Below are 26,811 nucleotides of genomic sequence, written 5' to 3' on the forward strand. Positions count from 1 at the left end.
GCATCAGTGTGGTGGGTGCACGTCTCCAGGGGGTTGGTAAAAATACCCCCAATTCAGCCTAAATAACTAGGGTTGAAAAAAATAAACAGGAGACAGCACGTCCAAAGTGGTGGAATTTAATCCGGATGCAACGTTTCGGCTCACAAACAGCCTTTGTCAAGCATGTTTTTTATTTTTTTCGACTCTTGTTATTTATGCTGAATCCTGACCGAGTCAGTTCAATGGGTCTGTGCATCATTTCTGCGTTCAGGAGAAATCTCAGCACGTTCTATATTCGTTTTTCACGCAGCTCTGGTTCCATAGATGTGAATGGGGCTTCAGTAAAAAAAAACGGAAGGCATCCAGATGCAATGTGTTGATGGTTGCTAGAAGATTTAGATTGTTATTCTTAAATTTTTTTCACGCCGCGTAAAAAAAACGCATCAAAAACTGATTGCACCAGTGTGGAAAAAAACAGAAGCACTAAATGCAATTGCAGACTAAGGCTGAGTTCACACGGGCGTTGCGGGAAAATGTGCGGGTGCGTTGCGGGAACACGCGCGATTTTTCCGCGTGAGTGCAAAACATTGTAATGCATTTTGCACTCGCGTGAGAAAAATCGCGCATGTTTGGTACCCGAACTTCTTCACAGAAGTTCTGGCTTGGGATCGGTGTTCTGTAGATTGTATTATTTTCCCTTATAACATGGTTATAAGGGAAAATAATAGCATTCTGAATACAGAATGCAAAGTAAAATAGCGCTGGAGGGGTTAAAAAAAAAAAATATATAATTTAACTCACCTTAATCCACTTGCTGGCGCAGCCCGGCTTCTCTTCTGTCTCCTTCTTTGCTGATTGCAGGAAAAGGACCTGTGGTGATGTCACTCCGGTCATCACATGGTCCGCCACATGATCCATCACCATGGTAAAAGATCATGTGATGGATCATGTGATGACCGGAGTGACGTCACCACAGGTCCTGTTCCTACAATCAGCAAAGAAGGAGACAGAAGGAGATGCCGGCAGCGCGATCAAGTGGACTAAGGTGAGTTAAATTATTTTTTATTTATTTTTTAACCCCTCCAGCGCTATTTTACTATGCATTCTGTATTCAGAATGCTATTATTTTCCCTTATAACCATGTTATAAGGGAAAATAATAATGATCGGGTCTCCATCCCGATCATCTCCTAGCAACCGTGCGTGAAAATCGCACTGCATCCACACTTGCTTGCGATTTTCACGCAACCCCATTCAATTCTATGGGGCCTGCGTTGCGTGAAAAACGCAGAATATAGAGCATGCTGCGATTTTCACGCAAACGCACAAGTGATGCGTGAAAATCACCGCTCATGTGAACAGCCCCATAGAAATGAATGGGTCGGGATTCAGTGCGGGTGCAATGCGTTCAACTCACGCATCGCATCCGCGCGGAATACTCGCCCGTGTGAACTCAGCCTAAGGCTCCATTTACACATCCGTAATAATTCATTCTCTATGGGGACGGAATGGATGCGGAGAGCACACTATGTGCTCTCCGCATCCGCATTTCCGGAGCGCGCCCCCAATCTTCCTGTCAGCGGCTCCCGAAAAAAATAGAACATGTTTTATTCTTGTCCGCAATTGCAGACAAGAATAGGCATTTCTATGGGGTTGCCGGCCGGGTGTATTGCGGATCCATAATGCACTACGAATGTGTGAATGGACCCTAAACTGACTGAACTTGTGTGCAAAACCATCCGTTTTTTTCCTGAACAGATCCTGACAAGATCCGTATCGCTGGTGTGAAAGAAGTAAATGTTTCTGACTTTGCCAGGTGGAGCCCAGTGTAGCTTGTAGTCTGTGTCTCCAATTACATCCTATAATTGCTATATGTAGTTTTGTTTACTAAAAATAACAATGCCCAAAATAAATAAATAAAATATGTAACAATTATTCCAGATTTCCTCATGCCTCCTTTTACTGCAAAGCTTGATACATAGTAACAATGTGGAGAATGCTATCTGGTGACAGCTGGGCTGAGAAGCACTAGTCATAGGTCAGTGTCACACAGACCCAGGGGGGTTTCCAGATGATCTCAGTGCAGGGACATGGGGCTGGTGACTTCCCTGAGGTGCAGTACTCTGACTGACCAGGAGAGGGAGGCAGATAGAGATGAGCAGTATTGGGGTGGTTTCTGCCATTAGGTGTATTGAGGTGAGTGGCTATCCTGCTGCTAGAATAAGAGGGAATGGTGCTAGTGCCAGGGGAAGAAGAGGAGGAGGGGGTTGGGGGTCTGGCAGTGTGTGTATGAGGAAGTAGTGTCATCAGCTGCTGCACCAGGAGATGCTTCCTTTTCTCCACCTCCTCCAGCCTGCACTCCTCCTCCCATACAGCATACACACACAGAGAAAGGCTCACTCAATGCATGTGCTGCTGGAAATGACAAGTGCTCATCCCCTGTCTAACAAAAGACACAGCTGATGTGGAGCCTCTCTCCTCCTGCACCCCCCTGGCTGCCTGACAAAGGAACGCAGCCCCCCTCAACACCATGCACAGCTCTGCCAGGCTGGACTTTCTCCATCATATTTCTGTCATTTGCTTTGGTGAGTACCTGCACCCCCCTCCCTTCCTTTTATAACCACAGCAGAGGATTACATAGTGCGTGATATTGGGGGGGTGTCTACTGGATGCAATGCCAATAACTCCTATTGTGCCCCCAGCTTTGCGCCGTTGCAGTAGCTTCCATTGCTGTCCGTACAGTCTGCATTCGCTTCCAGCTCAGGGTTGATAGGGGTTAATACTATGATCTCATCTGCTAAATGTGCCACTGAGGACTTGGGCTGCTCCTGTGGCCCTTACCGCTGCTCCTGCATCCATCTCCCCTGCACACAGCAGCCGGCAACAGCTGACGGCAGCCAACACAAACCTCTTGTAATATTATTACAGGTGGGCATCAAGTGCCATTGGCTGTCAGGAGCGTGGCGCATTGTTAGGACAGGTGATGGTGGGGGGTGGGGGGGGGTATGTTTATATGACAGCAAATGGTGAACACAGTGTGAGGATCTCAGCAAATAGCTTCCTGTGTCTCTTCTTCGTAGACCTCCATAAGGGTCACATCGGAGCAGTGGGATATTGGGGGGTAGCCATCAGATTTTAAATGAATTTAGGCTGGGTCATAATGGGGCATATTATGTCTGCAACACCCGGACCGCCTGCGGTTCTGCTAACCCCGTGATGGGTTCGGCGTATTATAGTAGGATAACCCCTTTAAATAAATCAGAGATGCAAAAAAAGAAAAAAAGCAAATATATCGGCGTAAAAAGTTTACCATCAAATCATGATGGGGCCTATCGGCTGCTGCTCTTGAAATTAAAGGGGTTCTATGAGATGTGACAAAAAGGGTACTTTTTTATTCCTGAAAAGGCGCCACCATCATCCATGGGTTTTGTCTAGTATTGCAGTTCAGCTCCAATCACTTGAGCTGCATTACTATATGCTACCCATGGTCAAGAATGGCGCTGTTTCTGGGGAAGGGGGGGGGGAACCCTTTTTTCTAATCTCGTGGAACCTTATAAAATTTGGGGCTGTAGAAGGTGTGAGGACATCTAGTTACTTACTTTATGCGCTCGCATAAGATGCGATTTCACTTTGATGCATCTTTTATTTTGGCCAATTGTCCTCGCTTCCACATTTGAGATCAAAGCTGTCCGTTGACCACCAGAGCGGTGGGAAAATTGAATGGCTAATGGGTAATTTTTCTCTTTATTTTATGCCATTTCCTACTGTTACTAACCCGACAACCCCAATCTAAACCTAACACAACAGAACGCATGGTAGTATTCCTACAGGACAAGCCCTGCAGGGATAGAGCGCGCACCCCGGTCTTTATACCGTCCGCGCTCTGTTATATTTGACAGGCGAATGTCAGCGAGATGGATCCTGACAGCATTGATCTCTGTGGTGGAGGCCAGACTATGTAGAAGATCAGAACAGGATAACGAGAGGAGACCACATCCAACCATACTAGAGGACTCACACCTTTTGAATTTAGTCACAAATTTGTTTAAAAAAAAAAAAAAAAAAGTATTTTTTCCCCCCAGAACCAATGTCGCTTTTGTCCATGGCCAGTGTCTATTATTACAGCTCAAGTGAAGGGGGCTGATATGTTATACCAGATAAAACACTCAACCACTGACAAAATGGTTGGTCATCCTTCTGTGAAGATGTCCAAGAAGAATCAGTGTTAGGTCCGGGTGTCATCCGTAGACACAGCTAGGCTGAAATTTAGTTCCCAGTGCATCTCCTACCAATGGTCCATGCAGACCACCGACCAAACACGTGTTATATCACTGATTTTGACGGACCCCTAGACTATAACCTGCATGGAGGATCTGTAATCACTCAGAAAGTAGGACATGCTTCCATGGTGTCACCACGGACCCTGGTAAACCACTACACACATTAAGGCCTCATGTACAGGACAATGTCCGTATTGCTGTCCACCAAACTACGGACCCACAAAATACAGACACATTCCGTGTGCAATCCGCCTATTTCTCACTCCCATTGTTAGAAATGACTATTCTTGTCCGCAATACAGACAAGAATAGGACATGAGGTGCAGATCTGTCCATTACAACTTCTCGGTGTAGGCTTCACTCCTGGTTTTGGGTCACAACCACTGATGGAAATAACTGAAGAAAACCACTGATGTGTGAATAAGGCCTAATGCTATGTTTTTTTCGCACGTAATTCGCAACGTGTGCAAGTAACCTAAGGGTGGCACTGTTATTGGAGCTGTGAGGGAAGTAACAGGTCATTGAAGGGGTTATCTGAGGCTGGAAATGCCCCCCCCCCCCCATATGCCCGGGATCCTTACACTGATTCTATTTACCTGGCTCCGCGCGCCGCTCCTGGTCCCCGCTGCTGATTCCTGTTGCGTGTATCAAAACATCCGGCGATGGGGGCAAGCCTCCCTAGTGCCACTCGCGATGCTAGGGAGGCTCGTTCTCGTCACCGCCTGCCATTGGCAGCCCCCCCGACCCCGGATGTTTTCATCCGCGCATGGAGAGAAGCAGCTGAGGCGGTGCGGGGACCAGGAGCGGCGCAGGTAGAGGGTTAAGTAGAATCCATGTGAGGGGCCCAGGCACAGATAACGCCTTTAATGGTTATTTTTATTTTATACCATTTCTTGGTGTTAGCCAACAACCCCTAGAATACACCTTAAAGGGGTTGTCCAAGTTAAACAAAAAATAACCTACAGCAACAATAAATGTGATAAAACAACGAAAGACAACTTTTCATTAATAAACCCAGATATCTCACATTAGTCACATCGAAAGCAACATTACTTGTCATTGCTACATTAATGCTAAAACTGCGCACGACTGCATAAGATATGATCATTTGCCATTGTTTTGTAGCCCATGCATTTCTACAGGGGTTAAAGAGGTTTTACTGGGTGAATTGTTTAACAGAATGGGTTGGAAATGAAAAATAAACATTACTCACCTCACCAGTTTCTGGCACTGCTCCAATCCCTGCTGCTCTAAACTTCCTGATCCATATTTGACACAGGAAATGCCCACTCAACCAGTCATTGGCCACAGTGGTAAACCCCCTCAGCCAGTGATTAGTTGATTGGGCATTTCCAACCATTTCCTGTGTGTCAAGCTAGGACTCGGAAGTGGAGAACAGTAGAGACCAGAACAGTACCAGACTTTAGAGGCAGTAGACAGGTGAGGTGAGTAACGATTCTTTTTTTTTTTATTTGTAATCCATGACTCCGAATGTACCTCTTTTTTGGCTGCACCAATAAAGCTATGTTCACACATCATATTCACCCGCACTGTGCATCTTCCGTAGCAGATATCTGAGGTTAACCCTCGGCTGACCCACAGAATAGCAACATCGCCATTCAATGCAAGTTTATTCCTCCCATTTTCCACCCAAATTAAGTAACAGTTATTTCTACAGCAAGTATTTTTCTGCCATGCTGATTAAAATCCACTCAGAAATTTTTCTTTGCATGTGAACAGGGTTTTGGAAACCCCATTCACTTGTGTCACGAACTAGCGGGTATGACCCCACTGTGCCACGTGTCCTACCTCCTCTAAGGGCATTGTCTAAGTGAACCCCTCATATCTTCACAGTACCCCTGATGGTGGGGATAGACTTTGCCGAGGGGAACACCAGGTCGCTACCTCTTGAGGAGGATAGGCACATGAGGCAGGTAGTCCAGGAGATACCTGAGAAAGGTACCAGAGGTACAGGCGTTGTCTGCAGGCTGAGTCATTACCAGGAGCAACAGTGCAGGACCGAAGGATGAGGCAAAGTCAGATAGGAAATAGGTCAGGCCAGGCGGTACAGGTCAGCAACAGGCGAGTCAAGGCAAGCAGGAATCAAACAGGTAGCAGAGCCCAGGCCCACAAGCACCTATCAGGAACCTTAGCAGGACACAAGGACCTTAACACTGAGGCATCTGGGAAGGAGGCTGAGCCACTTATATATGTGCAGGAGGGCTAGGATTGGTTGGCGAGGTCACAAGATCTAACCCATAAAACACAGGAAGTGATGTGCGCCGGCCCTTAAGGAAATGCTGCAGGAAACAAGCAGCAAACATGCTGTGGCCAGGGCTGAAAAGAAACACTGGCAGCAGATAAACGCTGAACACGGTGCCCCTGGCAGCCGCTGTTACAACTTGCATGGTGTAGAGGTGTCATGTAGATTTCAGTATGAATGCCCAAATCATTTGTGGTCATTTACTAACAACGGTACACTAGTTTGTGGCGTAAAAAAGTCGCAGGACCCCATTTTGTGACTTTTTAACACCCCCGTGCAACACAATTTTTTTTCACATGCAGCGTTTTTATGCCATCCTCACCAATTGGTAGTGTTGGGGTCAGGGGCAAGGACATCAACCCCAGGCAAATTTACTAAATTAGGAACTACAACTCCTAACATGGCCTGACAAGTTTATCATTGCCTGCTTGGAGTTGTAGTTTCTGCTGGAGAGTCACAGGTTGGAGATCATTGCCGTTCTATTACATTTCGTGGTTAAAGATTCAGTGTTGTTCACATTTCCAACAACTGATGTGATTCAGCAGTAACTAGCAGTGTTCGGCAGGTGTGGTTCACAGCAACCTGAAGTGAATGGACCTCTTTGTGTCTGATTCTCCTGCATCGGCTGAATAAATGTGTGAAAGAGCTAAAAGTGATGACTTCAGAGGCGGCAGGAACAATGCTTGGGGGGGGGGGGGTTACATTGTATCAGGCGCTCATGTGACATTATCTGGAAATGTATACATTTCCTGAAGTGTTGTGTAACATTGTTCATAAAGCATTACATCATGTGTCACAGCGCGGCGCTTCTGACAATCCTATAAATAGCTGGGGTTAGGAGTCATTATATATAATGATACCAGACAGTAAGTGCTTTCATACATAGGCAGATATTTTAGGTTTTGTCAACGGTCAGTCAACCATTATGGCCACATATGGACGAGCCTGTTTATCTAGTTAGAAATCTGTCCTTTGACGCCACTTTTGGACAAAGGACTTGGGGCTCATCCAGGCTCGGACTGGCCGACAGGGACAGGTACCTACCGCGATGGCCCCTGAGCAAGGTAGGCCTCCGGTCCCCCACCCCTTGCACAAGTTGCGCACTGACTCCTACTGTCACTATGGAGGACTCGGCTGTCACTGTTATGCAGAATTCCAGCTGTCACTGTTATGGGGCACTCTGATTGTCATTATGGAGCAATCCAGCTGTCACTGTTATGGGACGCTCTGGCTGTCATTGTAGAGCACTCCAGCTGTTACCATTGGGCTACCTGCACATGTTGCGGATTACGTGCGTTTTTCTGAATGGAAAAACCACAGCATCGCACAGTACCAGCAAAGTGTATGAGAGTAGACAATTCTCATGTACACTTTGTGGATGTTTTCTGCATGGAAATTGACCTACGATGTCGATTTTCAGATCCGCAGCATGTTAATTATGTTTGCGGCTTTAGCTGCAGATTTCACAGTTTTAAAATGAAGGGTGAGATCTGCTGCAAAACTGCATCAAATGGGTGCAGAATCGCACAAACATCCACACAGAAATTTGTATGGATCTTCTGCATGTTCACCTGCACCCATGTGCTCTTATGAGGAGCTCTGGCTGTCACTATGCAGCACTCTAGCTGTCACTGTTATGGGGCACTCTGGCTGTCACTATTCAGCACTCTAGCTGTCACTGTTATGGGGCACTCTGACAGTCATTACGGAGCACTCTAGCTGTCACTGTTATGGGGCACTCTGGCTGTCACTATGCAGAACCCTAGCTGTCACTAGGCCTCCTGCACACGACTGTATGGCTTTTTCTGTGTTTTGCAGTTCGTTTTTCACGGATCCGTTGTTCCGTTTTTTTGTTTCTGTTGTGTTTCCGTTTCTGTTCCGTTTTTCTGTTCCGTTTTTCCGTATGGCATATACAGTATACAGTAATTACATAGATATAATTGGGCTGGGCATAACATTTTCAATAGATGGTTCCGCAAAAAACGGAACGGAAACGGAAGACATACTAATGCATTTCCGTATGTGTTCCGTTTTTTTGCGGACCCATTGACTTGAATGGAGCCACGGAACGTGATTTGCGGGCAATAATAGGACATGTTCTATCTTTAAACGGAACGGAAAAACGGAAATACGGAATGCATACAGAGTACATTCAGTTTTTTTTGCGGAACCATTGAAATGAATGGTTCCGTATACGGAACGCAAAAAACGGCCAGTAAACGGTGGAAAAATACGGTCGTGTGCAGGAGGCCTTAAGCGGCGCTCTGGCAGTCATTACGGAGCACTCCAGCTGTTACTGTTATGGGGTACTGTGGCAGTCATTACGGAGCACTCTAGCTGTCACTTTTATGAGCAGCTGTAGCTGTCACTATGCAGAACTCTAGCCGTCACTGTGGCAATCATTATGGAGCATTCTAGCTGTCACTGTTATGTGAGCACTCCAGCTGTCATTATAGCGCCCCCCCCACTGTTACTGTTTCTAAATCCTGGATTTTTTTGTTTGACGTTGTCACGTATAACCTTATACTTAGAAGCAAAGGCCAGAATTGCAGATTTTACTTGGTTTTACATATTTCGGAGCTGCTTGGAAGTCACTTCTGTTCCATGTATTGAGTTGCTAGGAAATAACCTCTCAGATGGATTCTGCAATCCACAGCCGATCCCCTTTCATCTTCAGTGAGCGCTGCTTACAGCCAGAGCCAGCCGGCCTCACCAAATGCAGCTTGCATTATAATTGTATTTTTGGCAAGAAAGTGCAAAAATTAACAAACACTTCAGCGATGCCCATCCTACTCATGACGCAAGGCTCCTCAATTCTAGAGCGACTTGCAATTGCATGAAAGCCTCAGCTGCTAATGAAGTGGATTTTGATTTCAGTTGCTCTGCATGATGACCCCCTATTGAAGGAATTGTCCAGGACTAGAAATGGATGGCACCAACCCTGCCTGCGCCATATTACAGCTCAGCCCCCTTTACTTCAATGACCCTGAGCTGCAATACAAGACACAACCCATGGACAGACATGGGGCTAGACAACCCCTTTACGATACAAACATGCATGAATTCCTATAATCCCAGAATTTGGAGCTCACATACAATAGCAGAGTCTTGCATTAACTTTCTCTACGTGATAAATACCTCTTTACAAAAATCTCATCCTCCTAATCTTTTAACATATGCAACAATATGTCTGGAGAAAGGGCTTATGCTCTTTAGCTGTGGCTGAGGGGCAGCTTGCTGCTGCAGAACCCCCCCCCCCCACTGTCCTCCGTAGAGACTAGGATCCTATGCTGCCCTTTCTGCAATAGATTTTTTTTTGCATTTTTTTTATTACCTATGATTGGTTCGCTCCCAAACCCCTTGTCCAAATATCTTTTAAATAGTAAAATCTTGCGGGCAAATCGGGTCACGGAACATTTTCCATTGTTATACACAGTGCAAGATTTCCGTATAATAAGCAAATGAAGCCCACGTTGAGCCGGATGACAGCCAGTCTCCGTTTTGATGATCCTTTAAGGCTGTACATGATCTTTGAACACTCCATGACGGGCAGCCTCCAAAACTGCTTGACTGCCAGGCCCCGAGGGTAGATTCATACATGCCGGAAATGGTCCTGCAGAAGTGCACATCGTGCTTCCACCGCAAAAGAATGGTTCAGCTCTGCGGTTCATGAAATGAAGCAGTTCTTGGAAATGTGATCTGAAAAATCACGATTTTTTGTAAACCTGTGGCTTCCTCCCTTAATGTTAATGGGGTGAAAGTGTGTGCTTGTATGGATGCATAGAGCCACACAATATGTGCAAAGCAACAGGGTTGACAACGGCAACATTTGACTATTGTGGTCAGTGGTCTACATCAGGGGGGCCCCATAGCAGACTTTTTGAATGGTTCCCCCACCACCAAGGGGCATAAATAATGTGTTACTCTCTTGGTTGGTACTATTACAGTGATACCAAATATGTGTAGCTTTTTTGCCTATTACTACTTTTGTACAGTAATAGCGCATTTCATGGTCCAAGGACAGGACAGGGATAGGGACAGTGTAAGGCCTCATGCACACGACCGTTGTGTGCATCCGTGGCCGTTGTGCCGTTTTCCGTTTTTTTTCGCGGACCCATTGACTTTCAATGGGTCCGTGGAAAAAACGGAAAATGCACCGTTTGGCAGCCGCATCCGTGAGCCGTGTTTCCTGGCCGTGAAAAAAATATGACCTGTCCTATTTTTTTCACGGCCAACGGTTCACGGACCCATTCAAGTCAATGGGTCCGTGAAAGAACACGGATGCACACAAGATTGGCATCCGTGTCCGTGATCCGTGGCCGTAGGTTAGTTTTTATACAGACGGATCCGAAGATCCGTCTGCATAAAAGCTTTTTCAAAGCTGAGTTTTCACTTCGTGAAAACTCAGAACCGACAGTATATTCTAACACAGAAGCGTTCCCATGGTGATGGGGACGCTTCTAGTTAGAATACACTACAAACTGTGTACAAGACTGCCCCCTGCTGCCTGGCAGCACCCGATCTCTTACAGGGGGCCGTGATCAGCACAATTAACCCCTTCAGGTGCGGCACCTGAAGGGGTTAATTGTGCTGATCACGGCCCCCTGTAAGAGATCAGGGCTGCCAGGCAGCAGGGGGCAGACCCTCCCCCCCGGGCAGACCCTCCCCCCCCCCCTCCCCAGTTTGAATATCATTGGTGGCCAGTGCGGCCCCCCCCCTCCCTCTATTGTAATAATTCGTTGGTGGCACAGTGTGCGCCCCCCCCCCTCCCTCCCGCTATTGTAATAATTCGTTGGTGGCACAGTGTGCGCCCCCCATCGGCCCCCCCTCCCTCTATAGCATTAACAACATTGGTGGCCAGTGTGCGGCCTCCCATCTCTCCCCCCCCCCCCCCCCATCATTGGTGGCAGAGGAGTTCCGATCGGAGACCCAGTTTAATCGCTGGGGCTCCGATCGGTAACCATGGCAACCGGGACGCTACTACAGTCCTGGTTGCCATGGTTACGTAGCAATAGTACAATAGTAGAAGATTCATACTTACCTGCTCCAGGCTGCTGCTGCGATGTTAGTGTCCGGCCGGGAGCTCCACCTACTGGTAAGTGACAGGTCTGTGCGGCGCATTGCTAAATGAACTGTCACTTACTAGTAGGAGGAGCTCCCGGCCGGACACGAACCTCGCAGCTCCCAGGTAAGTATGAATCTTTACTATTGTACTATTGCTAGTAACCCGCTGCCACCAATGATCGGGGGGGGGGGGGGGGGGGAAGATGGGAGGCCGCACACTAGCCACCAATGTTGTTAATGCTATAGAGGGAGGGGGGGCCAATGGGGGGCGCACACTGTGCCACCAACGATTTATTACAATAGAGGGAGGAAGGGGGGGGGCACACTGTGCCACCAACGAATTATTACAATAGAGGGAGGAGGGGGGGGGGGGCCGCACTGGCCACCAATGATATTCAAACTGGGGAGGAGGGGGGGGTCTGCCCCCTGCTGCCTGGCAGCCCTGATCTCTTACAGGGGGATATGATAGTACAATTAACCCCTTCAGGTGCGGCACCTAAGGGGTTAATTGTGCTGATCACGGCCCCCTGTAAGAGATCGGATGCTGCTAGGCAGCAGGGGGCAGTCATGTACACAGTTTGTAGTATATTCTAACTAGAAGCGTCCCCATCACCATGGGAACGCCTCTGTGTTAGAATATACTGTCGGAAATGAGGTTTCACGATCTCACTCATATCCGACAGTATATTCTAACATAGAGGCGTTCCCATGGTGATGGGGACGCTTCAAGTTAAAATATACCATCGGATTGGAGAAAACTCCGATCTGATGGTATAAAAGGGACTCCAGACTTTACATTGAAAGTCAATGGGGACGGATCCGTTTGAAATGGCACCATATTGTGTCAACGTCAAACGGATCCGTCCCCATTGACTTGCATTGTAATTCAGGACGGATCCGTTTGGCTCCGCACGGCCAGGCGGACACCAAAACGACTTTTTTTTCATGTCCGTGGATCCTCCAAAAATCAAGGAAGACCCACGGACGAAAAAACGGTCACGGATCACGGGAAAACGGAACCCCGTTTTGCGGACCGCAAAAAAATACGGTCGTGTGCATGAGGCCTAATAGGGACAGTGTGAGTGTGGTGCAAGTGTTTGTTGCAACTTATTTTACGCAGTTATCCAAGCATTAATCCTTTCACTCCTTTTCTGTCAATTGATTGGGGAGAGGATAAAGTCCATGCTACTCCTTCTCCTGGGGTCATGTACAGCACTTACACAGGGAGAGGAGTATGTATGTCTGTCTCTATCCTCTCTGTGCAGTCTGTGAGCACTCTCTCTCCTCCTTTAGGCCTCTTTCACACGGGCGTCATATTTTTGGCCCGGATAAGAGGCGGGTGCGTTGCGGGAAAATGCGCAAAATTTTTCCGCGAGAGTGCAAAACATTGTAATGCATTTTGTACGCGCGTGAGAAAAATCGGCATGTTTGGTACCCAAACCCGAACTTCTTCACAGAAGTTCGGGTTTGGGATCGGGGTTGTGTAGATTGTATTATTTTCCCTTATAACATGGTTATAAGGGAAAATAATAGCATTCTGAATACAGAATGCATAGTACAATAGGGCTGGAGGGGTTAAAAATAAAATAAAAATTTAACTCACCTTAATCCACTTGCTCGCGCAGCCGGCATCTCTTCTGTCTCCTTCTTTGCCGATTGCAGGAAAAGGACCTGTGGTGACGTCACTCCGGTCATCACATGGTCTTTTACCATGGTGATGGATCATGTGATGACCGGAGTGACGTCACCACAGGTCCTTTTCCTGCAATCAGCAAAGAAGGAGACAGAAGAGAAGCCGGGCTGCGCGAGCAAGTGGATTAAGGTGAGTTAAATTATTATTTTTTATTTTTTTTAACCCCTCCAGCGCTATTGTACTATGCATTCTGTATTCAGAATGCTATTATTTTCTCTTATAACCATGTTATAAGGGAAAATAATAAAATGATCGGGTCTCCATCCTGATCGTCTCCTAGCAACCGTGCGTGAAAATCGCACTGCATCCGCACTTGCTTGCGGATGCTTGCGATTTTCACGCAGCCCCCTTCACTTCTATGGGGCCTGCGTTGCGTGGAAATCGCACAATATAGAGCATGCTGCGATTTACACGCAACGCAGAAGTGATGCGTGAAAATCACCGCTCATGTGCACAGCCCCATAGAAATGAATGGGTCCGGATTCAGTGCTGGTGCAATGCGTTCACCTCAAGCATTGCACCCGCGCGGAATACTCGCCCGCGTGAAAGGGGCCTAATGCTGACTGAGACCATAGCCATCTAAAGGTGGAGACTGCTTTAATCTGCTCTGTCAAAGGCTGTATAGCAGCTAGAGATGTGAGCCATGTCTTGTTTTAAAGCTGACAAAGGTGTTTTAAGCATTAAAACAAGACCTTAACAATACAGCCAGAAATATAATTTTTGGAAGCCAGATTGGGAATGATATCTGCAGGTATTACTTGCAGATCTCACTCATGACCCAGTCTCTAAAGCCCTATTCCCATCTGTATAATAACTAGCACCACTTAGAGTATCAGCTTTAAAACAAGACTTGGCTCATAACTCTAGCTGCTATATAGCCTGAGATAGAGCCAGTTAAAGCAGCCCATCCTTCAGCTGGCTATGGTCTCAGGTACTGCTATGGCTGCTACAGTGCTAGTGTTGGTGGACCTAGAACAGTGATGGCTAACCTTTGGCACTTCACCTGTGGTGAAACTATGACTCCCAGCATGCTCTATTCATTTCTATGGAGTTCTGAGAACAGCCAAGCAAGTGTACATCTTGCGAGTCGTAGTTTTACCACGGAGGCCTCTTTTAGCTGCTGCTTGACACCATCACAATCTGTACTTGGGCTGTCCTTGTAATTTCATGATAACACTGCAATACCTGTGGAGATATATGTGTATATGTGTGGAATAGGTCATCTTCACGGCCCTTGTACACGTATTGCAGATTTGTAGGCAATCCATGTTCTGACATGCAGCACATGGATTGCTAATCAGAGATGTTTCTTAGAGAGAACTCCATACTATCATTTTGGGGCCTGTCCCAATTTTTATGAAAGATTATAGGTACAGTGGAAGTATGTGGACGCTGTGTTATGAAACGTCATGTAATGTATATTATGTATATTATATTATTATAATATATTGCATGATTGAATCATACAACTCTCTTGTGCAGCAATGTCCACGTTGCTTGGATATGCAGCCACCATATTGACCACTGTGCTAAGATCAAAGTTACCACCATACGCTGACAGTATTTTGGTAATTACCAGTTCTATGCAGTGCTTTACAGGCTATTTAAGTGATTATAGTACAGTTATATCCAGTCACTTACAGGTGACATCTCTGATAGGAGTTGTTCACGTTCCCTTTTCTTCTCCATCTGGACCAGACATCCATGAAGACTTCTTCCAGCCACAATATATTTCTGCACAGTTTAAAGCAAATACATCTTTGGCTCATTACTTTCTAGTATCTTCCTTACCTCAACACTTCTTATCCATAGTACCTCAGATGGTAATAATGTCAACCCCCCCGTACTACACTGTAATAATACCCCCTTTTGTGCCCCTCAAAGTAACAATACCACCTTTGTGCTCCTGTACAATAATAATGTCCTGCTTTGTGCCCCCATGCAATAATGATGGCCCTTTTGTGCCGTCATGCAATAATAATATACCCCTTGTGCACCTATGCAAAAATGTTATCCCCCTACAAGACTAATTGCCCATTTTATGCCCCATTTGTACCCCTTCATGCTACATTTTGCATTAATTAATATAAAAAAACTAACTCAATTAACCCCATTCTCATGATGAATGCTAGGCCCGTTCAACTTCCCCTGCCTTGATGCCCATGGCCTGGCACAGGTGGCAGGATGCAGTGACATCATTGTGCCACCTGACTTCCTCCCATGTGCTCCCGGCCTCTGTTAGGTAACAGGCTTAAAGGGGTTTTCTGAGATTTTACTACTGATGACCTATCTTCTGAATAGGTCATCAGTATCTGACTGGTGGGACCCGGGACTGTCGCTGATCAGCTGTTGGAGAAGGCAGCTCCAAGCCTCCGTGGCGGCCTTATCGCAGCTTCTCCTAGGCCATGTGACGTCACGTTCATTGACCACGTGACCTAGGAGCAGCTCAGCTCCATAGAACTGAATAGGGTTGAGCTGCGATACCAGGCACAGCTGCTTTAGGGCTCATTCACACGAACTTATGTGTTCCGTTCCGTGCATTAGGCACGACAATTTGAATGGGTCCGCATCCCTCCGTTCCGCAAAAAGATAAGGCATGTTCTATCATTTTGCAGAACGGAAGTACGGAACGGAACCCCACAGAAGCACTCCGTGCGTTCCGTTCCTTGCTTCCGTTCCGCACCATTCCGCATCTCCGGATTTGCGGACTCATTCAAGTGAATGGGTCCGCATCCGTGATGCGGAATGCACACGGAGCGGTGTCTGTTTATTGCGGATTCGCATATGCGGTCCACGATACGGAAACAGAACCCATACGTTCGTGTGCATGAGCCCTTACAATGTACAGTGCTGTGCTTGGTGAGCTGAGAGAAGGCCGTAGTGCTCACAGGAGCACCTGTGCCTTCTCAAACAGCTAATCAGCGGAGTTCCCGGGTGTCGGACCCCCACCGATCAGATACTGATGACCTATTCAGAGGATAGGATAAAATGTCAGAAAATCCTTTTAAAGCACCCTGAGTAAATGGCTGGGCAGAGAGCCAATGGTTTTGCCATACTTTTGTTTAGCGCATTCATGGAGATCTGGATGGGCCCCTGTCTCTGCTAGACCCAGTCGGACCCCATGTGCTCTCGAACCTTACGCCACTGCTATTGCGTCAGCAAATGTGTGTTTGTGCCACTCCAGAACTGTAATAGTTAAACATTCACACTGCCCAAGAACAGAATTAAAAAGTCTGTTGTTTTGATGGTATCACATTGGCACCTGAAGCCAGTGGAGAGGCATTTGTGTTTTTCGCCTTGTGGTGTCTTTTATCATTATGCAAATCTCCATTCAGTCTCCACTCCTGACATCCCCCCCACCTCGCGCCCCAGCTGCTTCCACTTTTGCAGGTGGGCCCAGACATCTCTCATGCAGCAATAGAACAAGAGTTGCTCGAAATCCTGCGGCAATCTGGCAAGTGTCTCCTTGCTGGCAATCCTCTAAAGTCAATATTGAGACAGCTTCTCGCTCCCATCTTCTCGTATTCTTCGTCTGTTGAGAAACGAATTCAGAGTGATCATTATCCCATTGATGGGAAGAATTAGCTCACTTTGTGAGCAGATCGCTGAATATTTATTGACTGGATGTAGAGATGGATTCTGGAGATCAGCCTTCGGGTCGTCTAATTAAATTTAAAAAACGGAGCTGTCACGCCCTGCCCTGTGAGAGGCCTGAGAAGATCTGACAGACTTGCTACTCGTGAGTCTATCTGACAGATTGTTCTGTTTCTCTTTGTTGTGGTTTTGGACAGGATCCCACCTCCCCACAGGTTCTGCTCATTAGCTATTTAGTGGTGCTATTTATACCCGCCTCTCACTATAGCCCTTGCGGTTTATATTTGCTTCTGGAGTTCTCAGCTGGTGTTTGGTGGATCTCCTGATCCCCGTCCGTCTTAAGCTAAGTCTTGATCCTTCCCTTTTTGTTGTTTGTTCTGACTAGGCCTCAGTAAGACGCTGGTTCCTGCACCTTGCACTAGGAACCGGTTGTCTTATCTCCAGCTCCCTAGCTGAGGGTTTGTTTCAGTTTCAGCTAGTTTTAGATTCCAGCGCATGAGCACTTCCACCCTAAGGATTTGCTCATGTTGTCAGCAGTCAGGGAAAGGCCCAGGGATTGTCAGGTGGTGACCTTTCCCTGTTCCCTAGCTTTGGGGCCTAGCCTGGTGTTTTGTTGCTTTTGTTGTATTTGGTTTGCTTCCCTTCCCTCACCTACCGTGACAGGAGCAGGGTGGAATATGAGAGGCGGCTGGCCCACCACCTATCCTGCCTACATTCCCTCTATATGTCAGGGTGGATGGCTGTTCCCACCAATGTCAAAAATAGCTGAACCTGTGAGTAATGGGGACCAGTCACATACTCTAGATATGACCTCTCAATGAGCAGTGGTCTGTTGAATAACATGAAAAAGCGACCATTATTACTTATATTTCTTGATAATAAAACTTTTAGGGTATGTTCACATAGAGAATTTTTGGTGTGGGCTTTAGCACAGATTTGGCACCAAAAACTGCTCTGAATCTGCTCTGAATCTGAGCTAATACTGCTCCCCAATTGTTATGAATGGGATGTCGCACCGCAGTTCATGCAGCCGAAGATTTTTCACGTGGGGTTTTCCAGACCACGCCAAAAGCATACGTGTCGATTTATGAGGCGGTTGCTTCGCGGACACCTCAGAAAGCCGCATCGGGCGCCTACTCAGGGTTTAGCTCCATTCAATGGAGCTAAACTGAGAGAGGGACCGCACAATTTAAAATTAAAAACCATGGCAGAAAGGGCAGTGGTCGCTGCCATGGGAGACCCTGTGGATTCTGACACGGTCGAAATCCGTCATGTGAACATACTCTCATGCACATGGACGTGTCCTTACTTTGGTCCTCTGGTGTGCAATGCACATTTTTATCACTCTCATCACTAGAAAGAAGTATTCTCGTCCACGGTACGGACAAGAATAGGACATGTTCTAGAATTTGCAGAATGCCTCACGGATCTGCAAAAAAATATGGATGTGTTCATGACACCATAGAAATAAATCGGTCAGTGAAGGCACCTGGAAGAAAAATAGGGCTGTGTGCATAAGTCCCTAAAGGGATTCTGTCAGGTTCGAAACACTCCCAAACTAGAGTAAGCAGTGTATAGTGTAAGTGATGCCGAGTCCATTTATGTAATTTTTATCCTTATACTCAGTGGCATTCTGAAGTTGTGCGCCGACAAACCAGCAGTAAATTGTATTGAGAGGACTCCTGAGCTCAGGCACATAATGGAGAGGACTCTGGATGCTGATATTCACTGCATTTTGCTACAAAATATGTGCACCATTCTCCTGCAGGCTGGTTCTCACACTGTGCACTCGTTTGATTTTGGTGTGGTTAAGATTTCCTATATTATGACCCAATGTTTACATAATGGACTACTCACAAAAAGTTGGGTGAAATTTATGGAAAACGTTCACGCTACAGTGATATTATATCATGAAAGTAGAGCATTTAAGTAGAAGCATGCAATGGTGATTTCCTCATCTCAAACTATTTTTTTAAACAAAAGCCAACCCCAGTGGTGGGTATATTCTCACAAAAAATTTCAATGTATCAAAAACTTGTCATGTGGCTTTCAGCATCAAGTACAGCTTGACAACGACATATCCTGCTGTTCACAAGTCAACTTATTGTATGCTGAGGCATGGCCTCCCACTCTTCTAGAATGGCGGCCTTCAGGTCATTGAGGTTCTGAGGTACAGAGTTACGAGCTTCTATACGGTGACTTAGCTGATCCCATAGGTTTGCAATGGGATTCAGGTCTGGAGAAAGTGCAGGCCACTACATTTGAGGTCCCCCAGTCTCCAGCAGCCATTCCCTAATGATGCCACCTCGATGCAACACTCTAAGCTCAGTGGCCACTTCCGTCTGAACATCCTGCTTGAAGCCTGGCAATGGCGAGGTACTGTTGATAAATTGTTAGGTGTCGTCTTGGTCTCATGATGTCAAAATGTTAACAGCATGATGAGGAGGACTGCTTAAATACCAATTCTAATTTAACCAGGAAATGTATTAGGGGATTCATGGATCAAACACCTATTGTGAATTTTGATGTTAAGCTTCTTGTTAGAGAACAGCAAGTTGTGAGAAAACTTCTGAAACATTGATCAGTTGGGCATGTGAATGCAAAAGTTTAGAGAAGGTCACATTAAGTTCACCTATAAAGGTTAGAATACATTTTAGGTTCATTCTGAAGTTTCACACACAAGTCAAATATCCCTAACTTTTTGTGAGTAGTGTATTACTACATGTTTTGTATGCAGTGAATTATAGCTTTTGCTGTACAGTTTTATCAAATCTTGAATGTTTGTTAACAGAGCTTATATCGAGTCACATATTATATTTGGTTTCTGGAAAAATGCATGTCCTCCTCCTGTGTGATATTTTCCATCCTAATAATAACATTGGCTTAAAGTCCCGTTTTTAGCAACCATAATCATAATCCTGTCATGCCCTACACAGAGATTTGTATCAGTGACATATGGCATTTATGCTTATTTTCATGGCAATTGATGGCATCAGTGTGACCTCAGTGATTCTGTAATGCTACTGTTACTGGGTAATACTTCTATATAGAAAGATCCACATTACTGTACATAGGAGCAGTATTATAGTAGTTATATTCTTGTACATAGGAGCAGTATTATAGTAGTTATATTCTTGTACATAGGAGCAGTATTATAGTAGTTATATTCTTGTACATCGGAGGCGGTATTATAGTAGTTATATTCTTGTACATAGGAGCAGTATTATAGTAGTTATATTCTTGTACATAGGAGCAGTATTATAGTAGTTATATTCTTGTACATAGGTGCAGTATTATAGTAGTTATATTCTTGTACATAGGAGCAGTATTATAGTAGTTATCTTCTTATACATAGGAGCAGTATTATAGTAGTTATCTTCTTGTACATAGGAGGTAGTATTATAGTAGTTATATTTTTGTACATAGGAGGCAGTATTATAGTAAGTATATTCTTGTACATAGGAGGCAGTATTATAGTAAGTATATTCTTGTACATAGGAGGCAGTATTATAGTAAGTATATTCTTGTACATAGGAGGCAGTATTATAGTAGTTATATTCTTGTACATAGGAGGTAGTATTATAGTAGTTATATTCTTGTACATAGGAGGCAGTATTATAGTTTATATTCTTGTACATAGGAGCAGTATTATAGTAGTTATATTCTTGTACATAGGAGCAGTATTATAGTAGTTATATTCTTGTACATAGGAGCAGTATTATAGTAGTTATATTCTTGTATATAGGAGCAGTATTATAGTAGTTATATTCTTGTACATAGGAGGCAGTATTATAGTAGTTATATTCTTGTACATAGGAGCAGTATTACAGTAGTTATATTCCTGTACATAGGAGCAGTATTATAGCAGTTATATTCTTGTATATAGGGGAAGTATTATAGTAGTTATATTCCTGTACATAGGAGCAGTATTATAGTAGTTATATTCTTGTACATAGGAGCAGTATTATAGTAGTTATATTCTTGTACATAGGAGGCAGTATTATAATAGTACTATTCTTGTACATAGGAGCAGTATTATGGTAGTTATATTCTTGTACATATGGACATTTCTATACTATTGTTTTTTTTATTACCATAATGATCATAATGATGTTGGATCATCTGTATTTTTTCTTCTAGTTAATGCACTCACTCCTGGATGGGTAGATACCACATTCCCTTTTACAGGTAAGGCAATTATTGTTTACCTGAGCTCCAATTATAAAGTACAGGTGAAACTCGAAAAATTTGAATATCGTGCAAAAGTTCATTTATTTCAGTAATACAACTTACAAGGTGAAACTAATATATAAGATAGACTCATTACATGCAAAGCGAGATATTTCAAGCCTTTATTTGTTATAATTTGGATGATTATGGCTTACAGTTTATGAAAACCCCAAATTCACAATCTCAGAAAATTAGAATATTACATGAAATGCTATGATATGCGTTGTCAGCTGGGAGACCTTATATAGACAGGGCTGTGTCTTTTAAAGTCATGTCAACAGAATTTACCACAGTTGACTCCATCTTAGAGATAATCAAATGTCACAACAAAGAGTCTGAATACTTATGTCCATTCAAAATTTTATTTTTTCCTTTTTAATAAATTGCCAAAAATGTCTAAAATTCTGTTTTCACTTTTTATTATGGAGTACTGAGTGCAGAATGATGGGAAAACCTGATTTTTTAAAATGTTAGTACAAGGAGCAACATAACAAAACGTGGACTTCCGGTTCTGGAGCCGACATGTAAGGCTGATTATACTTGCGGCTTCCTTGACTCAGATTGATTAAGGGTCCATTCACACGTCCGTAATTCTGTTCCGCATTTTGCGGAACGGAATTGCGGACCCATTCATTTCTATGGGACCGCACGATGTGCAGCCCGGATCCGGAAATGCGGACCCGTACTTCCGGGTCCGCATTTCCTTTCCCGAATTTTTTTTAACATGTCCTATTCTTGTCCGCAATTGTGGACAAGATTAGGCATATTCTATTATAGTGCCTGCGATGTGCGGTCCGCAAAATGCGAAATGCACATTGCCGGTGTCCGTGTTTTGCGGATCCGTGGATGTGGATGTGTGAATGGACCCTAATAGCTCCGATTGCCCAAAATACCACAGTGAGGGTTCTCATACCACTCCTTAATACCTCTCAAGGTCTGTGCAAAGAGAAAAAAAGTTTTGGAGATGGAAAATTCTGCACAGATGTACAAAAATAGGGGGGTTGGGGGAAAGTGGAAAGAATAAGGCGCCAAGGGATAACCACAAAATAATGTGAAAAGAGGACAGAATTGGGAGGAATGTATGTAGGATGGAGAAAAGTAGGCAGCTCCCCAAGGACCCCCTAGAAAAAGGGGGGAAATTCAGTACCAACTAGTGGACTGAGGTTAGAGTGAGGTTGCTGGTGAACCGGGTATCTCAGGTATCCTGATGAAACCCAGGGGGCGCCACATAAACTCCAGTACTATTAGAAATCCAGTACTATTAAAAATTGTATAGTTATAGTGGAATACACTAATGTATTCCACTATAACTATACAATTTTTAATAGTACTGGATTTCTAATAGTACTGGAGTTTATGTGGCGCCCCCTGGGTTTCATCAGGATACCTGAGATACCCGGTTCACCAGCAACCTCTCTCAAGGTCTGTGGCATTGAATGGACTGATTTGTTTTGAATATGGGAAAGAAAATTAAGAGTAAACCGCAGATGGAGCTCCTCGCTGAGACCGCCGAACAATCTAGGATGGTGCCTATTCCTCATGAACTCACAGAGGCTGACGTGTCAGACTCTCTTATTATGCTGATCGGTCTGGATATGGAAGATTGCAGAATCCCATGTTGATTGACTATAAAACAACATGTCATTGAGGTTCCCAACTATCTCAGGACTTACAGCTGAAGATGGTGGGTTAAAGAAGGCTCACTTGGCATCAGATGTGTGGCATCAGGCAGGTGGCAGCATCAGAATAGTAGCTAAGGCAGGTAGCCAGAAGAAACCGGTCTTTTTTGGCAAAGTGTTGGTGTGGCACCATGGATGATCTAGTCTGATGCATCAGGCATTGGTGGCTGATCCATGCCTGATTCATCTTGACAAAGGTCAGTCTCTCCACATTTTGGGTGGACAGGTGAGTTCTTCTTGGTTTAACTATGGCCCCCGCCGCACTAAACACTCACCCGCTCTGATGCCACACTACTGGCCAGGCAGGACAGCTTTTCCAGGGCAAACTCTGCCATTTGTGGCCACAAATCCAGTTTGGCTGCCCAGTTGACCAGTGGATCTTCAATGACCGCTGGCAGGGTGCTGTCCAAGTATGCCACCACCTGCTGGTTCAGGTCCTGCTCCAGGTCTAGCTGCTGCTGGTGAGTAGTTTCTTCACTGGGTGGGTGAAGAAAGCTGCTCATCAGCGACTCTAGACTCAGGCTGCTGCTGATGGAGCTGGTACTGCTCCTGCCACAGCAGCCATGGCAGAGGAATGTGAGTGTAGAGGGCCCCCTGGTCAGACCTGCGAGAGGATGGACGATGGCGCAGATAGGCAGCGGCCAACTGACTACATAGGATGTCTCTATAGTAGTTCAGTTTGTCCTCCCTCTCAGCGGGTGTAAAAAAAGGCCCCCATTTTGGACTGGTAGCGAGGGTCCAACATGGTGGAGAGCCAGAAGTCATCCCTCTGTAGCTTCTCTGGCTGCTCCTGCTCCTCCTCTCCTGTCAACTGTGTAGAAAAACCACCCATTTCGCTACACATTGCTTGTGCTCTGAAGTCCTCCTCCTCCTCCAGTTCAGCCCCCACAGGGTTCATGTGGCCGTGAGATGTAGGCGCCACGTCTCCAGTCCCCTGACCTGCCAGATGTTCCAGGATATGAAGCAGTGGAATGACGTTCATCCCGTAGTCCTGGCGACTGACAAAGAACGTGGCCTCCTCAAAGGGCCTGAGCAAACGGCAGGTGTCACGCATGAGCTGCCACTGGCTGACATCGAAGTTACCCAGGGGAGTACTCCTGTCCGCTTGGATCATCAAGAAATCGTTTATGGCCTTTCTCTGTTCGTATAGTAGATCCAACATATGGAGGGTAGAATTCCAACGGGTGGAAACGTCGCATATCAGCCTATGTTGGGGGATGCCGTTCTGCCGCTGCAGCTCAAGGAGGATGTGCTTTACGGTGTACGAGTGGCTGAAGTGCATGCAAAGTTTCCTGGCCATTTTAGGATGTCTTGCAGATGGGTGGAAGACTTCAGGAACCGCTTGACAACCAGATTGAACACGTGTGCCATGCAGGGTGCATAGCTCAGCCCTCCTTGACACAGCACCGACACCATGTTCTTCCCATTGTCGGTCACCATGTTTCCGATTTTCAGTTGTCGCAGAGAAAGCCAGGATTCGATTTCTTAATGAAGGACACGGAGCAGTTCCTCCCCTGTGTGACTCCGTTCGCCCAGGCAAACGAGGTGCAGATCAGCGTGACACCGCCGTGCCCTGCACATGTGGTATGTTGGAGGGGCACTGTGTATTGTCCCTGCAGTGGAGGCTGAGGACATGGTGGAGGATGAAGAGGCAGAGGCGGACATTGTCGCAGGACCACCGGCGTGAGAACATGGAGGCATAAGCGGCGTCACCTGGCCAAGTTGCTGGTGTGGCTGTGCAGGAACCACATTCACCCAGTGGGCCGTAAAGGACATGTATTGTCCCTGACCGTAGTTACAGCTCCACACGTCGGCGCTGCCATGCACTTTGGCAGACACCGACAGGCTCAAGGAGTGGCCCACCTTCTGTTCTACATGTGTGTGCAGGGCTGGAACTGCCTTTTTGGCAAAGAAGTGACGGCTTGGGACTTTCCACCTCGGCTCGGCACAAGCCATCAGTTCTCTGAAAGGTCCAGAGTCCACCACTTGGAAAGGAAGGGACTGCAGCACCAGCAACTTGGCCAGGAGCATATTCAGCTTCTGCGCCGTTGGATGAGTGCACGCATACTGTTGTCTCTTGGCAATCGCTTCAGTGATCGATTGCTGATGGAATGACTGACGAGGAGGAGAAGCAGGAGCATCAGGTCCAGCAGATGATGGGAAGGACAGACAGCTCCCTTCGGCTGAGGTGGTGGAGCCTTCACTGCCTGAAATCGGGTGCGTGCCACTGGGTGATGCAGCGGTTGCTGCGGCAGTCTGGACCACCACATTGGAGCCACGGTTCTCCCAGCTCACTTTATGGTGATGCTGCAAATGTTGAAGCAGGGCTGTGGTGCCAACATTGGCACCCTGGTCATGCTTCACCTTCTGCCTACGGATTCTACAAATGGCCATATTCACCTCCTCCGGCAGCTTAACAAAAAACTGCCACACCGCCGAGTCTGTGATTTTACCCCCAACACACCCCGCACTGACTGACTGCTACCGCCACTGCTTCCGTGAACCCCTGCACCACTACTTTTTGGGCAGGTAGGCTCCTGCGAAGTGGGTGGTCTACTCCGGGTACGTTTGGCTCCCAACCTCCCACTGCTGCCACACTGCTGACTCCCGGCCACACTACCACCTTGCTGGCTCTGCTGCTGCCTCACGGGCAAGCTGCCACCCTCTTCTCCCAAAGATGATGAAGCCCCTAATTCACCCGGCTCCCAAGTGCGATCAGCTACATCATCATCATCATCATCGAGTACTGTTTGCACTGATGTCCTCCTCAACGGTCTCTGGGTCAGGAGCCTCACCGCTCGCAACACCAGCTCCCATGCCACTCTCCTCATCACTACTTGCCCGCCTACCGGAGGAAGCTGCGGATGTCTCCTCCAGATCTTGGCTGGCCAGTAGCTGCTGACTGACCTTTATTACCACAGAAGTAACACAGTCGATTCAGCTTCCTAAAATTCCTATTACCAGAGCAAGAAGTAACCTTACCAAATTGCATAGGCTCCTCTCCAGCCCCTAATTCAGGTGTCAAAGTACCCCAAGGGACAGGAGGGACTGATTCCCCACCAGACAGCACCCCCTTTCTGAAGAGAACCTTGCATCTCTTCCTAAGACGTCTATTAATCTGTATGGCCAAAGACATGGCCGCCTCCAAAGAATCAGTTTTTTCCTGAAATGCAACTTTTAATTTCTCAGATAGCCCCTGACAGCACTGACTACGGAGTGTAGGATCATTCCACTCCGAGTCAGTCGCCCATCTTCTAAATTCAGCACAATACGACTCAGCAGTGCGTTCTCCCTGGCACAAGCTGCGCAACTTAGATTCAGCCATGGAGACCCGGTCAGGGTCATCATAAATCTGGCCCAGGGCTCCGAAAAATTCATCCACCGACCGGAGGGACTGAGAACAGGTCGGCAGAGAAAAAGCCCAGGACTGAGCGTCACCTTTTAGCAGAGAAATAATAATCCCTACTCTCTGGTTTTTGTCTCCAGATGAAATCGGACACAGACGAAAATACAATTTACAGGACTCCCTGAACCGGACAAAGTTATCACTTGCCCCGGAAAACCTATCAGGGAGAGCAACCTTAGGTTCCAGGCAGACCTGGTTTCCACCGGCGGCACCAGACGCCAAAGTACTCTGACACCGTGCAACCGAATTGCGGAGGTCAGCTACCTCCAAAGACAATCCCTGCATGCGATCAACCAAAGCATCAATAGTCTCCATTTTGCAAAGAATTACGGTATGGCATGTTATAATGTCACGATAGGTAGCGAAGGGAACAGCAAACTGAAAGACAAACTAAACAACGGACTAGGACCCACAAGCTAGGGAAAAACAAGATCACCTCCTAGTAATCCCTGACACACTTTCCCTAGGCTGCTAAGCCCATGTGCATACCTCAATGGTAGATATACATATGTCCCCGTGCCTAAGACTATAACACACTAAACAGACCCTCAGTAATAGGGAAAAAGGGTAAGAGACACCCAGCGCCTTCTACCACCGAAGGCGCTAGCGTCCCCACTAGAGGCC

General features: G+C 46.2%; 1 protein-coding gene across 1 annotated transcript in view; it reads left to right on the forward strand.

Moving 5' to 3' along the window:
- Nucleotides 1-2,163: 2,163 nt before the first annotated feature.
- LRP3 (LDL receptor related protein 3) overlaps nt 2,164-26,811 on the forward strand; it is a 44,303-nt gene continuing 19,655 nt past the window's right edge. The window contains exons 1-2 of the mRNA XM_040410237.1: nt 2,164-2,563; nt 21,013-21,060. Of these exons, the coding sequence (XP_040266171.1) occupies nt 2,509-2,563; nt 21,013-21,060 (103 nt within the window). The 5' untranslated portion in view covers nt 2,164-2,508. The remainder of the gene's footprint in view (nt 2,564-21,012; nt 21,061-26,811) is intronic.

The sequence above is a fragment of the Bufo bufo genome, chromosome 10 (assembly GCF_905171765.1).
Source record: "Bufo bufo chromosome 10, aBufBuf1.1, whole genome shotgun sequence".
Taxonomy (NCBI): Eukaryota; Metazoa; Chordata; class Amphibia; order Anura; family Bufonidae; genus Bufo; species Bufo bufo.